Here is a 20,335-nt window from a genome sequence, read left to right as displayed (position 1 = left end):
GGCAAAATCATGATTATGAAGGCTTCTCCATTAACCATTTCTTCTAATCAGATCATCAGTCTCAACTCTAGCTTATACAACATTGGGAATTAATAACCTCTGTAATAATTGTTGAACATCTTTAGGTGTAGCACCTTCCATTGTACAATATTTTGTATTAAAAAGTTCATCATCACTGGCTCTAGAACCCCTGGTGGACCTCATCCTGTTCAAGAATCAGCTTCCATTTCTTCCTATCCTTTGCCTTGGTTTTCCAATTTCGCACTCTTAACACCCGTAAGTCGTCTTGGTTATAAATGTGTTTTGATGGTTCCATCTCGTTCATTCTCGTTAAATGAACAACCATTTTTTCTTTAATTTTGGAGCATGTTACGGGTGGAATTACCCCGTTCCCCCTAGATCCACCAGTGTTCAGTAATATTCTAAAGATAAGGCAGAACTGCAGCTTTGCTGGTATTGCATAACTGTGAAGCATTCATCAAAACATGATAATTCCTATATTGCTCTAGTAGCACATTTTATATCGCACTTCTTTAATTTTCTGAGGTTTTCTGAAGACTAAAATACGATGCATCTATTTTTGACCACCAATTCCTATACAACACGCAAGTATGCATGAAGAGAATAAGTCTTTCTCCTTCCAATAACAAATATTTTCGTTCACTTGACCGTGAATTAGAGCACTTAACGTAAACCGAGCACTCGAATCAAAACTTCAGAAGGCTGTAGCTCGAAAATAGTAGTTATTCAGACCCAGGTCCCATGGACTTTTTTAATCTACACATCAAGAAGCATCATTGACCAAACTTTCGTTAAATTTGACTGGGACCACTTTTCCATAAGGAGTGTTGCGGGGTCCTTTAGACATAGGGAATGTTGTATACAAATTAAAGTACGGTACTTGTACTTTCCGATAGTGATATAAAATACAGGGTGTTCCATTTAAAATTTCTGAGAAAATAATGTACATACTTGCGTTTTGACTCACCCTCTATTCAATATAAAGAAAATTAGCAATATCAATCATTTATGAAAATTTTATGACAATAAAATAAGAAAATATGGCATGAATAAACCATTGCCATTGTGCTTATTTTTATTTATACAGGGACAGAGGCGTAGCTACCGCCGTATCAATTATACGGGGCCCCAACGCGACATGTCTAAACAAAATTCTATTCAAACAATTAAACAAAATATTCTGCAATTATTTCACTATTAAAACGCTTTGAAACAGTGTACATATTATAGTGTTGGGATATCGACATTTTCTTGTAATGGATTCTTTATTATAAACTATATTTATGTACTGTACAGGTACCTATCTATTTTCTGCCTCTCGCCGTTCTTTAACAACAGAGGTTTTTTGTTTCCAAGCTACTTCTTATTGTCTATTCACCGTTGGCTGTGTGAGACATTGTATAATGTATAATGCGAAATTGCAATATTTGTAATCACTTAACCTTTGATAAGTTGAAAAATTGAAACACTGTGTATTGTTTGGGTATATTTTTCTGTAATATGTTCTTTATCTAATTGTATTTAGGTATATCTATTTGCCGGTCACTCGCCCTTGGAGAACAGAGCTTCTTTGTTTTCGTTCCTTTTCAATGCCTATTCACCCTTGGCTTGAAAAAACTGAATCTGTTTTAAAACAATGAGTCTCAATTAAAATCTCTTTTTCAACTTTGGATTATTAGAGTTTATTAGATTTATTATTATTATCTATATTTGAGTGTTATACGCTGAACTTGTTCCTAAGGTTGTATTACGCAATTTGCAATTTATTTAAATTTTGCAATATACAGGGTGTTTCATTAATAATTGGAAAACATTTAACTGTAGATTCCTGGGCTCAAAATATGTACCCAAATCACCTAGTCTGAAAATGCTTCTTACAGAAGCTGAGTTTTTTTGAAAAAGGCGTCTTGTAATTAGTTTTTTTTTTCAAATACCTCCAGAACGCTTCTCTTTAGAGAAATCAAAACTGGTACGCGGTACACCTATTTATCTTCCTTTTTTATCTTTAACTTTTAAGCCTTTTTGACACTGGATTATTAAATTGTGAGGCATTCTAGTAATAAAAGCTACTCTTGCTTTAAGTCGGTAGGATACACCGTTTTCTAGAAATGTCGATTTTAAAATTTTGTGTTTTTTAATACGAGAAAAACTGTCAAAAAAACTATGAAAACAAAAAACGAAAACTGGTATGTTTATTCTAGAGATGAATCGATTTCATCAATTGCGAATTTCTAGTACCGGTCATATGCGTCCGTTTTGAGTAGGTCAACGGTTATTTTATCGAATTATTTTTTGTGTCTTTAATTTTAAAACATTTTTGACACTAGATTATTAAATTATGAGGTATTCTAGTACTAACAGTTACTCTTCTTTGGGTCGGTAAAATACACCGTTTTTTTTTAATTTTTTTAAATTTTGATCAAATTCAAAAACGAAAAAATTTCAAATCGATTTTTCTAGAAAACGGTGTATCCTACCGACTTAAAGTAAGACTAACTTTTAGTACTAAAATACCACACAATTTAATAATCTAGTGTAAAAAATGCTTAAAAGTTAAAGACAAAAAAGGTATGCGATAAAATATCCGTTGCCCTACCCAAAGAGGACGCATATGACCGGTACTAGAAATTCGCAATTTATGAAATAGATTCATCTCTGGAAGATAAATAGCCGTACCAGTTTTAATTTTTATAAATACAGTAAAACCTCGATATAACGGACTAATTAGGGGGACGGGATGTCCGTTAAAGCTGAAAGTCCGTTGTATAAAAATAGGTTTAAAATCAATCAAATTTTTTTTTAATTATGTACAATTCATAGGTACAGTTACGGTCACTGAATAGTTTACAGGCTTACGTATCTAGGAGCGGATTTTTTTAATTTTTACCTCGTTTAAACTCACCTTTTACGTCAAAGTGACGTTGCCAGTGGTGTACCTAGAATAGGTTGATTAGAATTAAAAAACCTAAATATTACAAATAAATATATTTTACCTCGTAAATATATTTTACAAAACTTAACAAAATGGAAAGTATAGAAAGAAGTTTTTTTACTAAAATATATTATGGTCTTAATAACGAAAATAAGGAAGTCTGGTTTTAAAATAACCATTTTATTTTACATCTATTTTACATTAAATAATGACAAACGATGATAAATAATAAACAATAATTAATTTTTGGTGGAAGCCCCATTATTGCAATACAACTTTGCAGTCCTCTGTTCATAGATAGATAACACCAATTCCCTCATATTATAGTCACCAAACTCTTCACATGCCTGCTCAATTGCTTCCCATCTTATACTCTTACTCGGCCATTGCTATATGACTGAAATACTTTTTCATCGGTAACCCTAGACCAAACCTTCTTCGTGTTTGGCAATTGCTGTTGCTTTTTGCGCATCATTTAAATGCATTCTAACTATTTTGGAGGAATTTGATATCGTCTTATTTTATTTTTCAACACTCGCGAAACTTCTGACAAGCACTGACTGTTTAAAATTTTTTGACTTTGACATTTATCAAATCCGTACGACACTGCAATTTTACAGTATTACAATATAAAAATTAAGGTGTAAACTGTTCAGTGACCGTAACTGTACATACAGTATTTAGATACAGTGTACAAATCTGTAAGTTAGAAAAGGAATAACGTTTTGTTTTTATTTTCCTACTTCATCTAGAAACTTTCTGGATATACTTATTTAGTTGACAAAACTATTCACTGATTCATGCGTTGAATAAGCGATGTATTTTTGGCAAAACATACAATTAAAGTTGCCATCTTCTGAATTTAGAATACTTTCAGGGGAATTAGCAGGAGCTTTGTCTAAAATCAATAAACATTTCACCTCTTTAGGGGGTATTACCAGCTTCTTCTCTTAAAATTGTCAAGCCAAACTATGCCCTATTAGGGCTGATTATATCTTTGACAACACTAGGTTTACGAGATTTACCAACAATTATAGTAGTCAATCCATGCGATCCATCGGCGTTAGCACAAAGCAGTGCCGAGATCCGGCCCTTGTTGTTTTTCCTTCTAGAATTCGATTTTTCATATTTTTTGCATTCAAATTTGTTTTACATTTGATCTGATTTTTTGTCCGTTATATCCGAAGTCCGTTAAATAGAGGTCCGTTTTATCGAGGTTTTACTGTAGATGTGTTCTGGAGGTATTTCAAAAAAACTAATTAAAAGGCACCATCTTCAAAGAGCTCCAGCTCCCTTAGGAAGCCTTTTCGGAGGTGATTTGTGTTAAACCGTAATATTTTGAGCCCAGGAATCTACAGTTATAATATTTCCAATTATTAATGAAACACCCTGTATTGTTTTATTTTATTTCATTATCTTTTATTTTGTAATCATAATGATGATTTCTGTAATTTCAGTAAACTGTATTTGTTGTTGTTTTTTTTCTACTCTTTGTACCTACGCTTTGTCTATAAAATTGTAAAATTTTCAGTTTCTATTCTATTCTATACACGCGTTTTTGCTGCTTTTGTTGAACATTTTTTTAGCACTATCCCATATCAGTCGTGGAAAAGGGCCCCGCGACAAACTTTGATAGGGGGCCCATGTGGGGCTAGCTACGCCACTGTACAGTGAACTTGTTACGATTTTCATATAAAATTGATTATAACTTTGTAAATATCCTGTATAACATACCAAACCTTTATATTTTTGTAATGGAGAAGTTAACAGGATTTCGAATATAAAATAAAATATAGAGTGTTCCATTTAAAAAAATATCATAAGTTTGGTCTGCCATTATGTTATCAAACACTCTGTAACATTCTAACTAATTTTGTAATATGAAGCTCAAAGTTGGCTACAATTTTTGTTATTAACTGTTGGACCAAGAGAAAATAATGTACATACTTGCGTTTTGACTCACCCTCTATTCAATATAAAGAAAATTAGCAATATCAATCATTTATGAAAATTTTATGACAATAAAATAAGAAAATATGGCATGAATAAACCATTGCCATTGTGCTTATTTTTATTTATACAGGGAGTTGAACTTGTTACGATTTTCATATAAAATTGGTTATAACTTTGTAAATATCCTGTATAACAGTGTTTCCCAAATGGTGGGTCGCGACCCGGTACCGGGCCACGAAAGCAAAATGCCGGGTCGCCTGGCTTTGACGAAGAGGTTTTTTTTATAAATAAAAAGAGAGAATTAATAGCTACCATGAAGAATATGTTTTTGAATTTTCTCAGAATGCTCAATCTGAAAACCTTGTACTCGCTTCTTATGAAATATCAAAATTAATTGCTGAAACAGGTTATCCACAATCCACACAAAAAAAAGCAGGAAAAGCAATAAGTGAATTCGCTGGCTCTATCAAATAACACATTGAAGCGTAGGGTTGTGGAGATGGAGATGGCAGATAATATTGAAGAAACTGGTATATGTCACTTAAAGGACTATAACTATTTTTCCTTGCAATTTGATGAGGGTAAAGAGGTATCAGATAATGCTAATCTAATATGTTTTGTAAGACACGATTTTGAAAATAATATTCACGAAGAATTTCTATTTTGTAAATATTTGTCAACAAGAACAACAGCTGAAGAAATATTTAATCTAATTGCTAGCTACATTAGTGATAATGGAATTGAATAGAATACATGTGTGGGACTTAGTAGCGATGGATCACTGACAATGGCAGGCACTCGTACTGTACTTTTTCCAAGGATCAAAGCCTTAGCATCAGAATGTATTTGGGTGCATTTAGCATCCACAGAGAGGTATTAGCTGTCAAAAAAATTCCACTGATTTTAACCGAATCTATGAAGGAGAGTGTAAATTTTTTAAACTTCATAAAATCTCGCCCACTGAACTCACAAAGTATTCTCTGCTTTGTGCAGAGAAATGGGAAGTGAACATTTATTTATTTATTATACGGGATAACCCCATTAACAGAAAAATTACAGTTAAATATTAATACATTTCCAAAAGGTAATAATAAATTCAATGTGTTAAATATGACTTAATTAATCTAAAAAATAGAGAATTAGAAAAGTATAAAAACACTGAAAAATTTCATGTCACAAAAATTAATATATAACATAAATATTGACTACAAAAAAATATACAACATACAACATAACACTTAAGAGTATAAAAATAACATCACAGAGCAAGAGATCTTTTTAATTGATTTAGAGTTATATTAAATAAATCAAGTTCGTAATTATTTAACAATCCCATATACCTATCAAGTGGGTTGTGAACGCCATACAATGTTCTATGGAAAGGTTTTTTAAACATATTGTGGTAACGGAGAGCTTGATAAGGAACATTAAAATTAATCTGACTTAAAAGATTGGGAGAATCTATAAGTCCATTTATGATCCTAAAAATGAAACATGAATATCTTATTTGGCACTACGAAGTGCGTTGGCTATCAAAAGGGAATGTTTTAGAAAGACCTATTGAATTGAAGGAAGAAATTTCAATATTCTTAGAAGCACATCCACCAACGACTAGGGATGCAATATTTCACTTTAAAGACAGTTTTCATGATGTCAATTGGTTAATCAAGGTAGCCTACCTTTGTGATATTTTTGACTTCTTGAACAATTTAAACCTTGATATTACAAGGTAGCAATGCAACTGTATTTAAAGTACAAGAGAAGGTGGACGCTGCAACAAAAAAACTTAATTTGTAGACAAGTCGCGCGGAAGCAGGAAATTACAAATCTTTTGCAAAACTACCGGAACTACAAAAAAAGATAATATCATAAATTCATTGTCGGATGAGATTTCAGCGGCTTTCAAGAAACACCTGCTAGGACTGGAGGTCCTGCAAGAGGCAAATTTGAAGGAATACTTTCCTCTATCCACAGCAACAAAGCGTGGATAAGGTATCCATTTACAATGGACGTATATTTAGTCATTAATTTGAACTATCGTGTGATAAATCACTCAAGGACATATTAGAAAAAATACCACTGATAGATTTTTGGCTGTTTTGTCGCCAGGAGTAGGTAGGTTTAGTAGAAAAAGCGATAACATTTCTAATTCCTTTTGTTACGACCTATAAGCATCTATAAGTGTGAGGTATGGTTTTTAACACTGCTTTTCCTTAAAAATAAATATAGAAACCATTTGGAAGTCGAACCGCACCTGAGGATAAAATTAACATCTACTTCTCATTAATATTTGATTATTACTTTGTTTTATTACATTTTTGTTTGAGCAAATGATTCTTTATTAAAATATATAAAACTGTAATTAATATTTAAATATGTTTTCTTGTACACACACCAGGCTATGCAAAAAACTAGTGGGTCACGAAGGATAAGCTCAAAAATAACCGGGCCACGGAAAAATAAGTTTGGGAAACGCTGCTGTATAACATACCAAACTTTTATATTTTTGTAATGGAGAAGTTAACAGGATTTCGAATATAAAATAAAATATAGTTCCATATAGTATATAATTCCATTTAAAAAAACATAAGTTTGGTCTGCCATTATGTTATCAAACACTCTGTAACAGTCTAACTAATTTTGTAATATGGAGCTCAAAGTTGGCTACAATTTTTGTTACTTACATGTTATCCCTATATTACTACAACCGATCTAGGGAGCTTTATCCCACTAATCAATCACCCTGTATAAATAATTGTTTTGTTTTATTGCTGAAGCTGAATAGAGAATTGAATGTTATACATTCATATCACATTTTTACATCATCTTTTAAATTTAGAATAAAGGAAAAACAAATGCAAATCCCTCTGGGATTCCCCAAACTTAAAATTAGCTAGAAGTAATTAAATTTTTTACAAACTAGTTTTTAGATATTTTTGTTTCCATATAATATGTACTAATTTTTACATATTATATTATAATAAAATTGATTCCTTGAAATGTAACAACAAAGATACAATAATAAATACCTATTTGTAATGAAAATAAAAACTTACTTCCTCCATTTTTACCACTGCCAAACAACAAAATATGACAAATGACAATAATTAATTATTATTGCATTATTATTTATAGAATACAATTATATACAACTATTGTTTATAGATAAAAGAAATTCTGAAATATCTAATATCTTGTATCATTTTGCAGATTATCCTCAAGTAAGTTAGTAAGTAGTACATTCATAATTCATATATTATGTACATTCATAATTCATATAATTAACAAATAACTAAATTTCAGGGTCCTACCCCCTTGCAATACTACCCCGTACGCACGTACCAATAACTTTCGGGCCATAGAGAATAGAGAAATAAAAACAAATCGGGCCTTTGGAAACAAATATTTTCAAGGCTATTTCAAAACAATGCCTCAAACAGGTAAAAAATAATGCAGAATGAAAATTTACGGGATAACCCTTTTGACATCTTAACAGAAAATTGATTCAATTTCATAAAAATGTATCGTAATTATTAAAATGTAAAGAAACTTACCTGATCCATTTTCACTTTTCACTACCCTTAATCTTGATAGAACCCTTTAGCACAAAGCTACAACAACAAATAATAAATAAATTATCGTCAATGTTGTCATGTCATGTCATTGTCAATGTTGCTGCATGTGCATGTTTACTGTGTTATCTAAGCAGTGTTGCCATTACTAAGATTTTATTTTCGGTAGATAATCATCGGAATTATTGTGAGTAGACAAAACTTTTTCTTTCAATAAAACTTGCTGATTTGACATTATTGTTTTTGGGAAATAATAAATAATGCATGGTTGCAAGAACTTGTCACCATTATTATATAAAGTAAATACACTATTTTTGTTGTAAAATCTTCTAAAAACAGTAGGTATGTATGTACCAGTTGAGTCTCACAGACGGGTTATTACAAAATAAAATAACGAGAAAATTATTTAAAAAAAATTATAGAAAAAAATAAAAGCATGAAAGCATTGTGGACAAAAAGGGAATATGACAAAAAATGAATGGTCCAACTTAAAGACAAAAATGGAACTATAGTCTCAGAGATAGACCAGGCATCATGACATATACCTACATACTTAGTAGTGGAAAGTTTAAATTGGAAACATTATATATAAAAGTCAAGATATTTCAGATTCATCCAATAGCCAATACGAACGGTACATAATGTAGGATCGGAAGATAGACATACCAGAGTTCATAAAGCATTTGACACAGTGGACACACGCTATCTTAAAAGCACTATCAAAATGCAGAATAGACCACAGGTATGTATGCGAATATATACGAAAATGCAACAACTGTAAACCTTAATTGTATGGCTGAGAAGATAAAACTTTTCTCCTTCCAACGTGAAGATGTGCTCTCACCTTTGGGCTCTTGAAGATTATGGCGTCATCAAAACTATTGTTGTGCCATTTTTAGTTATATGAATGCTTCTGTCTGTGTCTGTGACATAATCCCTCACCAAATTTTGCAGGTATGGGAATATATCCATTCTTGCTCTCTTACCACCCCTTACTATCCTGATTATGGTGTGTATGATGGCAGATCTGCATTTACTGGCGGTCCTGTAACCTCCTTTTTCTTCTATTTCTTTTTTGAGCCTTGACTTTACGAAAATTTCGAATAGCTTACTTAGTTTATTTAGCAGGCACATTGGTCTGAAAGAAATTAAATGAAGGGTACAATATATAGTGAGATTTGTGAAAAGTCAAAGACTGTCATGGCTGAGACATGTTCAGAGACCAGAAGATACCAAAACAACAACGAAAATATTACAATAGAAGTCGATAGAAAGACGAAAAAGGCCCAGAACGAGATGAGTGGATGACGGGGAAGACGACCTGAAAACTATAAAAGTTATACAATGGAGAGAAGGACATAAGAAAGGTCTAAATGGAAGGATATATCTAGACAAGTAAAGACCCATCCAGGGAGATGATGCCAAAAAAGAAGACGCATTGGTCTGAATACGCCCAGTACTTCCATTTCGTTCCAAAATTTAGGGATGCGGATGAGGTTTGCCAAGGAGGTCGTTAATTATGTGTTTATAGGTCCATGTTTTTCATTAATTCTGTCTTTTCCTCAAAAATGGTCTTTATATTATTTCCGGCACAATTCTGTCAGATCCAAGTGCCTTCCCAGTCTTTAGTGCTATTCCTGCTTCTGCTTCCATTCTCTCCTCCATTGTGAAGCGATTTGTTGGTGCCTCTGAAAGTTATTATTTGGAAGATTTTCTCCAGTCTTTTCGAGAATAAAGCTTCTTCTGCGGCTATCCTCTAGCTTAAAGAAGGTGTTTCCTTTGGGATCTCTTGGTGTAATCTTATATACCTACGTCTCCCCAAATGTTATTTTACAGACTTTCGCATAGTTCTGTCCTGCACCCAGCGCCGGATAAAGGGGCGGGCGAGCCGGGCGGCCGCCCGGAGCGCAAAGATTTTGAGGGGCGCCAAATTTTGAAGGACGCAAATATAAAAATATTTTATTTTCATTCATTATTTCTTTTTTATTTTACATAGGTACTAACTTTGATCATTTTTCGTGTGACATTGTTTGAATAATTCTAATATTATTTATAAGAAAAATATTTCTATCTATTGTCAGAATTCACAACTCAAAAAAAAATTAATGGACTAAAACCAAAGCTCACTAAAATATAATGCCACCTAAGAATTGTTATGGTTTTTATCACTCATACAAAATTAATGCAGACAAATTCTTTTTACGATCTAAAAAGATTGTTAATTTTTTTGGGTCATTTGTCACGTAGGTATCACGTATGTCAACAACCTACTTTAAAAATGGACGAAGATCAAATTTTAAATTATCAACAAAATTATGAATAGTCAGTGATATGTACTATATAGGTCGGTCGATTTTGCTTTGACACTTTGTTAACGCTCGGAGCGAATACTTAAGGCGCATTTAAATCAAAGCGAACACGAACGAACGAACGAAGGAACGAATTCGTAGGTGTTCACTTGGTCATTCGTTCGCTACAAAGTAGGGCCCTTTACATTGAAGCGAACGTTCGCATTCGTTGATGATCCGGAGTGCATATTGCCCGCAGATGTTTTTAAGATGGGCTGATGGGTCAGTGCCAGTCACACATTGTGTTTAAGTTTATTTTCGTGTTTCTTGCTGGGTAAATTTTAATACAATAATAGCTTACAAAAATAGCAGGTAGCAGGTATTATACGCTGTTTGAGGGAGCTTAGAAAATAACATATGTAATAAAGAACCAGCTTTCTTAAAATTCTTCCTCGAAAAAGTTACTTGCTCTTGATATTATGACTATATTATGTTCAAATAACAAATTGTAAAATTGGTGTATCAAAATAAATTTGCTTTTAATTAATTTTAGCAATTAATTTGATTTGGTTTCCTCATTAGTGTTTCTGGGTTGAAATTTATCATCAATAAAAACATTAGGCTTTTAAAAGCAAACCACTTTGAACCCTCTTTTTGTCTTTCTCGTCTAAATGATGCCAGAAGCTAATTCATTTTTTTAGTTCAGAGACATCACAACCCATTCCTATAGAAATGTTAAAACAAGTATCAGTTTTTCTGTTTATTATTTTATATAGCTTCGATTTTGGGTTTCATAGGCATATTCCATATTGCAAAATTATGTTTTCACAACTACACAATAAACAACCCTCTCAAACTAATGTTTGTAAATAAATTAAATCAGTACTTCTAAACGAATTCGTTCGCTACCTAGTTCAGAGAAATAAGGAAAAAAAATATGGTGTTGGTGACACATTGTTGGATATAGATAAATAAATTAAATATTTTTATAGCAGTGCCATCTACTGGCCGCTTTACTATTTACTGTATAGTGTGTTGCTTTCAACGTTTGTTTAACATGTAGTCCTTAAAATACAGCCATTGGGTAAACAACGTTTTATTTGTTCCTTAAATCTCCCATTTTTGTTCCTCAACTCTACAATTTACGAACAGGTTATGGGCTCAAACGATTAAGTGGAAGATTTTCTGGTCGTTCAAATCAAAACAGTGTGTGTTCATTCGATAAAAAGTTAGTTAGTCGGTTTGTTGGTTAACAACGTGGTTATTAACAGTATCGAAAATGGCGGTGAATTATCTTACAAGTGTGCCGCGTTTAACCGGTAGAGATAACTACCAGGACTGGTCGTTCGCGGTTGAGAATGTCTTTGTTCTAGAAGGACTAACAAAGTGTATTCAGGGAACTGAACAAGACACAACGCTTGTTGCCAAAGCCAAAGCTAAGTTAATATTGACTTTGGATCCATCCATATATTTGCATGTGAAAGAAGCTGAAACGGCGAAAGATGTATGGGATAAGCTGAAAAAGTTATTCGAAGACTCAGGTTTTTCGAGGAAAATAGGATTGCTTCGAACACTCATATCGCTAAGGTTGGAAAATTGCAGTTCCATGGAATCCTATGTGAATCAGGTGATCGAAACTGCACAGAAGTTGAATAGGACTGGTTTCCAAATTGATGACTTGTGGTTGGGATCGCTTCTCCTAGCGGGACTTCCGGAACAGTATACTCCAATGTTATTGGCAATTGAACATTCGGGGATATCTATTACCACTGATGTAATCAAATCTAAATTGCTAGATATGCAGATAGACAGCACTAACAGTGAAAAGCAGACAGCTTTTATGTCAAAGTCGAGTGAAGTTAGCACTAAGCATGTCAAAAAAGTTAACAAGAAAAACATAACCTGCTTCCGGTGTAAACAAAAAGGTCATTATATGAATAAGTGCCCTAGTGCTAATAATAATGCGTTTAGTGCAACATTCTTAAGTGGAAACTTTAAATCTACAGATTTTTATGTCGATTCTGGATGCAGCACGCATCTTACAGCGAGAAAAGATTGGTTGACAAATATCCGAGATGCAAGTTCGTCCAATATAACTGTGGCTAACAGTGAAAGTTTGGAAGTGAAATGTGCTGGTGATATGATGGTAACCACAATTGTCGATAAAAAGAGATTAGAGGTAAGCATCAATAATATATTATATGTTCCTGATCTGACGACAAATCTTTTATCTGTTTCTCAATTGATTAAAAATGGAAATGAAGTTATATTTGAAAATGCAGGTTGCAAAATATACAATAAAAATGGAATTATTGCAACAGCTGAATTGATAGATGGTGTTTATAAATTGAATACTGAATGTATTTCAGATCGTAAAAATTGTTTATTTGTAACTGGGGATACCTGGCACAGACGTTTCGGTCATCTAAATAGCCTATATCTAAATAAAATGAAAGATGGAATAGTAGATGGACTGAATGTGACTGGGAAAATTGATATTAACAAGCAAAACTGTATAGTTTGTTGTGAGGGGAAACAAACGAGATTACCGTTTCCAGAAAAAGGTCACAGGGCCAGTAGTTTATTACAGCTTATTCACAGCGATGTATGCGGGCCCATGGAAAACAAATCATTAGGTGGCTCTAAATATTTTGTTACTTTCCAAGATGATTTTAGTAAAATGGTATTCATTTATTTTATTAAAACAAAAAGTGAAGTTTTTAATTGTTTTAAAAATTTTAAAAGTATGGCAGAAAACCAGAAGGGTGTCCATATAAAAACTTTGCGAAGTGACAATGGTGGAGAGTTTTGTTCAAAAGAATTTGAAGATTATTTAACTGTAAATGGTATTATACATCAAAAAACGAATCCCTACACTCCTGAACAAAATGGTGTAGCCGAACGTTTAAATCGGACAATCATAGAAAAGGCAAAATGTCTGTTGTTTGATGCTAATCTTGAAAAAATGTTTTGGGCTGAAGCTGTAAACACAGCTGTTTATCTAAAAAATAGATCGCTGGCTTCCGGCTTAAAGAAAACACCATTTGAAATGTGGACAGATAGCAAACCTGACGTTAGTGGTCTTAGAATATTTGGCAGCAAGGTGATGGTACATGTTCCAAAAGAAAAAAGATCAAAATGGGAGAAAAAGGCTATTCTGCACATTTTAGTAGGATACTCTGAGACTACGAAAGGATACAGGGTGTATAATCCGACCACTAAAGAAATAATAGTAAGTAGAGACGTACAAATTATGGAAGACACAAAAAGGTGTGAAGTGATTCATGTTGATTTAGAAGGTGAACATGGGGCAAAAGAAATGTTAGATTCAGTGGGAGATAATAATACATCATGTCAGGATCAGAATCATCAGGTTGAAGAGAACACATCGACTGATGAAATTGTTGAGAACAATGATCCCGATTATGTATGTGACTTGCCGAATTTGCCAGTGGATGAAATCAGGAGATCAACAAGAATACCTAAGCCAAAAAGGTTTGATGAGTTTGTGACTTATTTGTGCTCGGATAGTGACTCTGATCCGGTTAGTGTCGAGGATGCCATGTCTAGACCAGATAGTAACTTATGGTTAGGGGCTATGACAGAAGAACTGCAGTCTTTCGAGGATAACTCAGCATGGGAAGTGGTTGATGTTCCTGAAGATGGTTGTGTAGTGAAGTGTAAGTGGGTATACAAGAAAAAGGTTGATAACTCAGGTAAAGTGAAATATCGTGCAAGACTGGTAGCAAAAGGTTACACTCAAAAATTTGGTGTTGATTATAATGAAACCTTTTCTCCAGTCATAAGGCATTCTACATTAAGACTTTTATTTGCTTTGTCAGCAAATTTGAATTTGGATATTTTTCATCTTGATGTTGCGACGGCTTTTTTAAATGGTGATTTAAAAGAAAAAGTTTTTATGACAGTACCTGAAGGTTTAGAAATTGAAAATAATAAAGTATTAAGGCTAAAGAAAGCCATATATGGTTTAAAACAGTCAGCTCGGTCTTGGTATGAAAAAGTTGATAATTTCTTAATTAATCTAGGTTATAAGAAATCTGATTATGAGCCATGTCTATACACAAAGATGAAAAATAATCTAAAAACCATTATCTCTGTTTATGTTGATGATTTTTTTATTTTTTCTAATGATTCAGATGAATCAGATAATTTAAAGTTGAAATTAAATGAATGTTTCAGAATTAAAGATTTGGGAGAAATTAAGAATTGTTTAGGTATGAGAGTAACTCATAATAAAGAGAATGGTGTTATAACTTTAGATCAAAAATCCTATATTGAACAGTTGTTAAAAAGGTTCAATATGGAGGATTCGAAAGAGGTTTCTACCCCAATGGAAATTAGTTTAAATTTGAATAGAGACGATAATGCATCTGCTCAAGTGCCTTATCAGAATTTAATAGGTGGTCTTATGTATTTGTCAGTTTTGACAAGACCAGACATTTCATATCCTGTAAGTTATCTCAGTCAATTTAATAATTATCATTCAGAAACGCATTGGAAGCATGTAAAACGAATATTAAAATATTTAAAGGCTACAAAAGACTATGGTTTAACTTTTTCAAAAAATGATAATTATTTGAAAGGCTATGTAGATGCCAGTTGGGGGAGTAATTCTCATGACAGAAAATCTTATACGGGCTTCTATTTTCAGTTTTCTGGTGGACCTATTGTCTGGGAAAGCAGAAAACAGAATAGTGTTTCTCTGTCAAGCACAGAAGCGGAATACATAGCAGTATCAGAAGCTGCTAAAGAGGCTATTTTTTTAAAAAATTTGTTGTATGAGATGTTGGGTATTGATGAAATCGTTATACTATATAATGATAATATGGGAGCTCATAAATTAGCAATAAATCCTGTATTGAATAGAAGGACGAAACACATTGATATCCGATATCATTTTGTCAAAGAAGCTGTAAACAAAGGTTTGATAAAGCTGGAATATTTGGACACAGCTAACATGCCAGCTGATCTCTTGACAAAAAGCTTGAGTTCTGTGAAACATAATAAGTTTTTGAAAGAGATTGGTTTAGTTAAGATAGTGTAATAAACATTTGATAAATGTTATTTTCTTAATTTGTTTATCTAGTGGGAGTGTTGGATATAGATAAATAAATTAAATATTTTTATAGCAGTGCCATCTACTGGCCGCTTTACTATTTACTGTATAGTGTGTTGCTTTCAACGTTTGTTTAACATGTAGTCCTTAAAATACAGCCATTGGGTAAACAACGTTTTATTTGTTCCTTAAATCTCCCATTTTTGTTCCTCAACTCTACAATTTACGAACACACATCCCCCTCCAGGCTGAAACCAAATTTTTCGAGTAATATGGTCATCTATAATAATAACCTATATGTTTCCTGCAGCCGATTTTGATGATATACATAGTTATAAACAAATGAAGATCAAAAAACGGTAAATTTTCGCTTTTTTCGTCTCTTACTAAAAAATTGGGCATTTTAAACAAATTTGAGAGTAATAAACTCATAAACCGTATAAAAAACTTCAATATGGCGTTCGCTGAATATGTCTATCCTTATTGGTTACTTAGAAAATTGCCAAATAAATAATAAATTTTGAGTTTTTTTAAATATTCATAACTTATGTAAAAATTAACTTAGAACCTTCTTATTACATGGAATGCTGAGACTTATGGTGCTTAAATTACACCCTAAATTCCAAAGCAATTGGTCAAATAGTTTAAAAGTTATTTAATTTGTTTATCCAAAATTAATTTTTTTTGCAACACTGTAAGTCAGAAAATGATGAAGTTACAGTAATATTTTGGATAGTTTATGAAAGAAGAAAATTTACAGTATTAATTTAATTTAAAAAAAATGACAAAAAATAATTATAGATATTGCAAAATAATTTTGCAAAAACATGTGAATTAAAAAAATGGGGGGGCTAACTTTGTCCCTAAATGTCCTAGAACAGTTGTTTTTCTTTCTAAATGTGTATAAAAATTCCGTCTTTCTAAATATGAAAAACTAATTTTTCTACGGGTAACGGTTAAAAAGTTATTCTAATTGTTTATAAGTAAGCAAAAAATGGACATGTTTTTGCAAAATAATTTTACACTGTTTAAAATTATTTTTTGTCATTTATTTTTAATTAAGGTAATAGTATAAATGTTCTTCTTTCATAAACTGTCCGAAGTATTATTGTAACCTCATAATTTTCTGACTTACAGTGTTGCAAAAAAAATGAATTTGGGAAAAATAAATTAAATAACTTTTAAACTATTTGACCAATTGCTTTGAAATTTAAAATATAATTTAAGTACAAGAAGTCTCGGCATTCCGCGTAATAAGAAGATTCTAAGTTAATTTTTACCTAAGTTACGAATATTTATAAAAACTCAATATTTATGATTTATTTTGCAATTTTCTAAGCAACCAATAAGGTTGGACATATTCAGCGAATGCCATATTGAAGTTTTTTATACGATTTATGAGTTTCTTACTCTCAAATTTGTTTAAAGTGCTTAACTTTTTGGTAATAGACGAAAAAAGCGATAATTTACCGTTTTTCGATCTTCATTTGTTTATAACTATGTATATCATCAAAATCGGCTGCAGGAAACATATAGGTTAATAATATAGATGTCCATACTACTCAAAAAATTTGGTTTCGGCCTGGAGGGGGATGTGTCACGAGAAAAACCTTATTTCTCTGGACTAACCGTCTATCCACTGTCCACATTGAACAACGATGTCCTTTGATGATTCGCTCACTTACCGACATCGGTTGGAACATGTGCGAATGCGAACGAATTCGTTCGGTCGTGCTCGATTCGCTGTACAAATACAATAAAGTTAACGAACGAATTCGTTCGTTCGTTCGTGTTCGCTTTGATTTAAATGCGCCTTTAGAGTATGGAGAATTTTACAAAACTGCAAGAGTCTATAAGTAGAGTAATCTAACCTGCTTATAAAATTAAACTTCCTCTCCCGTTTTCCGAGCTTGTGACCGATAATAGTTCTGTTTCTGAAAATGTTTGAAAAATGGAACACTTCCGCAGTTTTTTCCGATTCCCTAATTCATAAAAACTTACTTATTTAATTTGAAAGAAGCAACAAACTTAAATGAGTATAAAAAATTAAATACATTATCTACAAAACAAAATGCTCACACTGGACCCTTTTTCTCCCACTTAGGGCACAAAATTCCTGAGATGTGCGCATTTACTTGCGTATTGGCAACGCAGCGTATTATTTTCAAAACATGCATTCCGTGCATTCCAATCATCATGCCAATCATAACAAATAACAGTGACCGGTGACCCGAACGAAGATAGCAACACTTACTAAAAACTAACAGTAAACCAATGACGTCAAAATATAACGGTAAAAAAAGAACAAAATACCGTAGGTTAGAGTAAAATCGACCTGTTAGATTTAAAAAATAAAGATTGATTAATAAAGACGCAAGAATATAATTTATAATGTTCTAATTATATATTTAATGCACCAATATCAATCAATGATCAATGTGAAATTTGAATAAACACAAACAAAGCAAACTTCATTCTAACGGTTTTTCGATCGAGTTCACTATCCCATAATCGATTAAAAATTAATTTATCGATTTGGACTAAATATTCAGTTCAATAAGAAATAATATAATAACTAATTATTTATTAGTTAATTAAATTAAATAAAATATAATTAAATAATAAAAAATTCACTAATGTGCTTTTTGAACAGTTTTAACCAAAAATGTGTGAAACCAAAAAATGTTCGATAATTCTATGTCCGATTGTAAATATCGAGAGTTAGCCTGTCAAAGTCTTGTCAAAGCAAAGTGCACATTTCAGTTTTATTAAAACTAAACCATTTAAAATAAGGTTAAAAATTATTTTTTACACAAGTTCAAAATATTTTGCCAATTCCTTCGTTCCACATTTTCTTTAAAAACAATGGGACGGAGAAATAATCGATTTAGAAAGAATCATCACTTCAATCATGGTAAAAAGGTAAACACTAACCCTACTTGGTTTCCATGTGCATTAAAGACTAATTTTTAATTAAAATTGTTTTAGGGAGAAGAGTCCAATAAACAGGCACATGTAGATACTCGCAAACCCTACAATGACATTATAAGAGAAAATGAAAAGTTTTGTCAGTATTACAAGGTGATTCTTTTATATTTATTTAGTTTTCCAGAGTACTCACTAAGTGTTTTAATTTATATACAGCCTTTTCATTAGTTGGTTTGGTGTATTAACTTTTGTAGTGACGTCTTAAACAGACTAGCTATGTTTTTTTAGCGACATAGATATTAATCATTCAGCCAGTCACAATCAGATCATAGTGTAATTTGCAGTTTTCATGTTGAGCAAATGTCTTGTTACTTAGTAAAGTCGACTTCATTGTCTTTACAAAGACAAGCTTATTGTATCCAAAAGTCTGCAGTCCCTCAGGTGAGGACCAAACCTGCAAGAATAGAAATTATTTTTATATGTTATGTCATAACGCAATGTGTCAGTATCATAACATACTATGGCAAAGGTTCACTATGGGACATATATGCCTTGTAACACACTCAACATAAGTTTATAAATATCTCCAAAAGCAGCCAAGGTGTTAATATAACTTTGCTTGAATGTTTACTTTAACGGTTTAATGTTTAGCTAATGTCATTATTTATTCAGTAACCGCCATCCTACTAGATACATAGGAACATTGAGCTATTACAGTCCTGAACCATTCATTTGTACGCTATTGATTATGTTCAAAATAAGAGCTAAAAGGAACTACAACGTTAACGGGGTTTTATTGTTTCATATGGTCAATGAACCTCTAAACTTGAAGAAACCGTGGAGTGCTACTATTTAAACGGGTGCGTTTTTGAGAAAGTGGTGAATTAGTCGCTAGGCACAGGGTGCATTAGGGTGAGTTCTATGCACTTTTGGTACAAACACGTCTACAGAAAAATTGTTCCAGGTTAAATTTACTATCGAAACATCACCTTCTAAAGTCAAAATTTTTTTTTACAGAAATATATTAAAAAAAACATGAAAGAAAAACAATTTTGTTTTTTGCCCCATAACTTTTTGCCACAGGGATATAGGTATAGGCATTGCTTCAGAGAAAAAAAACTTATGTCCTTCCTCTTTAAAATGACATTTGGTAGAAGTTTTTAGGATTTATATTTTCCGAAATATGATTTTTTAACGTTTGCCATTTGCCACTCACAGCATTTTTGGGTCATTTTCCCTATTATTTCGCAAACATTGTTCCGTAACTTTTTCTACACAGTTTTAGGATATGCATTAAAATTAATTTATTAAAGAAAGCTTATTTTCTTTACTTTAAAATGGTGTATTGTACCTACAAAATTCTACGACTATTTTTAAACAAGATATGTATGCTTTTTCAAAGTGTGACATCATCATCATCATCTTGGTGCTACAGCCCTTAGAGGGCCTCGACCTTCTCAAGCTTTCTACGCCATTCTGTTCTGTCCCTTGCTTGCATTTTCCAGTTGCTGACTCCGATCTTCTCGGCATCCTGTGTTACCCCGTCCATCCACCTCAGCTTTGG

General features: G+C 32.4%; 2 protein-coding genes and 1 long non-coding RNA gene across 9 annotated transcripts in view; 2 read left to right on the top strand and 1 right to left on the bottom strand.

Moving 5' to 3' along the window:
• LOC126888322 (uncharacterized) overlaps positions 1-8,601 on the bottom strand; it is a 148,346-nt gene extending 139,745 nt beyond the window's left edge. For 4 of the 7 annotated variants that reach the window (XM_050656486.1, XM_050656477.1, XM_050656465.1 and 1 more), the window contains exon 1: positions 8,461-8,601. In XM_050656486.1, coding sequence (XP_050512443.1) covers positions 8,461-8,469 — 9 coding nt within the window. In that variant the 5' untranslated portion in view covers positions 8,470-8,601. Of the gene's footprint in view, positions 1-7,590; positions 7,760-8,460 lie in introns of those variants that run through there. The other 3 variants (XM_050656458.1, XM_050656472.1, XM_050656462.1) reach the window with 2 other exon arrangements.
• Positions 7,973-8,459, top strand: LOC126888367 (uncharacterized). The gene is made up of 2 exons (XR_007699526.1): positions 7,973-8,135; positions 8,210-8,459. It is a non-coding gene; the product is annotated as an uncharacterized LOC126888367 (long non-coding RNA).
• A 9,972-nt stretch (positions 8,602-18,573) lies between the features above and the next one.
• Positions 18,574-20,335, top strand: part of LOC114333843 (tRNA (cytosine(34)-C(5))-methyltransferase) — a 97,923-nt gene continuing 96,161 nt past the window's right edge. Inside the window, exons 1-2 of the mRNA XM_050656453.1 lie at positions 18,574-18,765; positions 18,832-18,924. Of these exons, the coding sequence (XP_050512410.1) occupies positions 18,709-18,765; positions 18,832-18,924 (150 nt within the window). The 5' untranslated portion in view covers positions 18,574-18,708. The remainder of the gene's footprint in view (positions 18,766-18,831; positions 18,925-20,335) is intronic.

Source organism: Diabrotica virgifera, chromosome 1 (assembly GCF_917563875.1).
Source record: "Diabrotica virgifera virgifera chromosome 1, PGI_DIABVI_V3a".
Classification (NCBI taxonomy): Eukaryota; Metazoa; Arthropoda; class Insecta; order Coleoptera; family Chrysomelidae; genus Diabrotica; species Diabrotica virgifera.
Note: the sequence above shows the minus strand (reverse complement) of the source record. Positions and strands in the feature narration are given on the sequence as shown.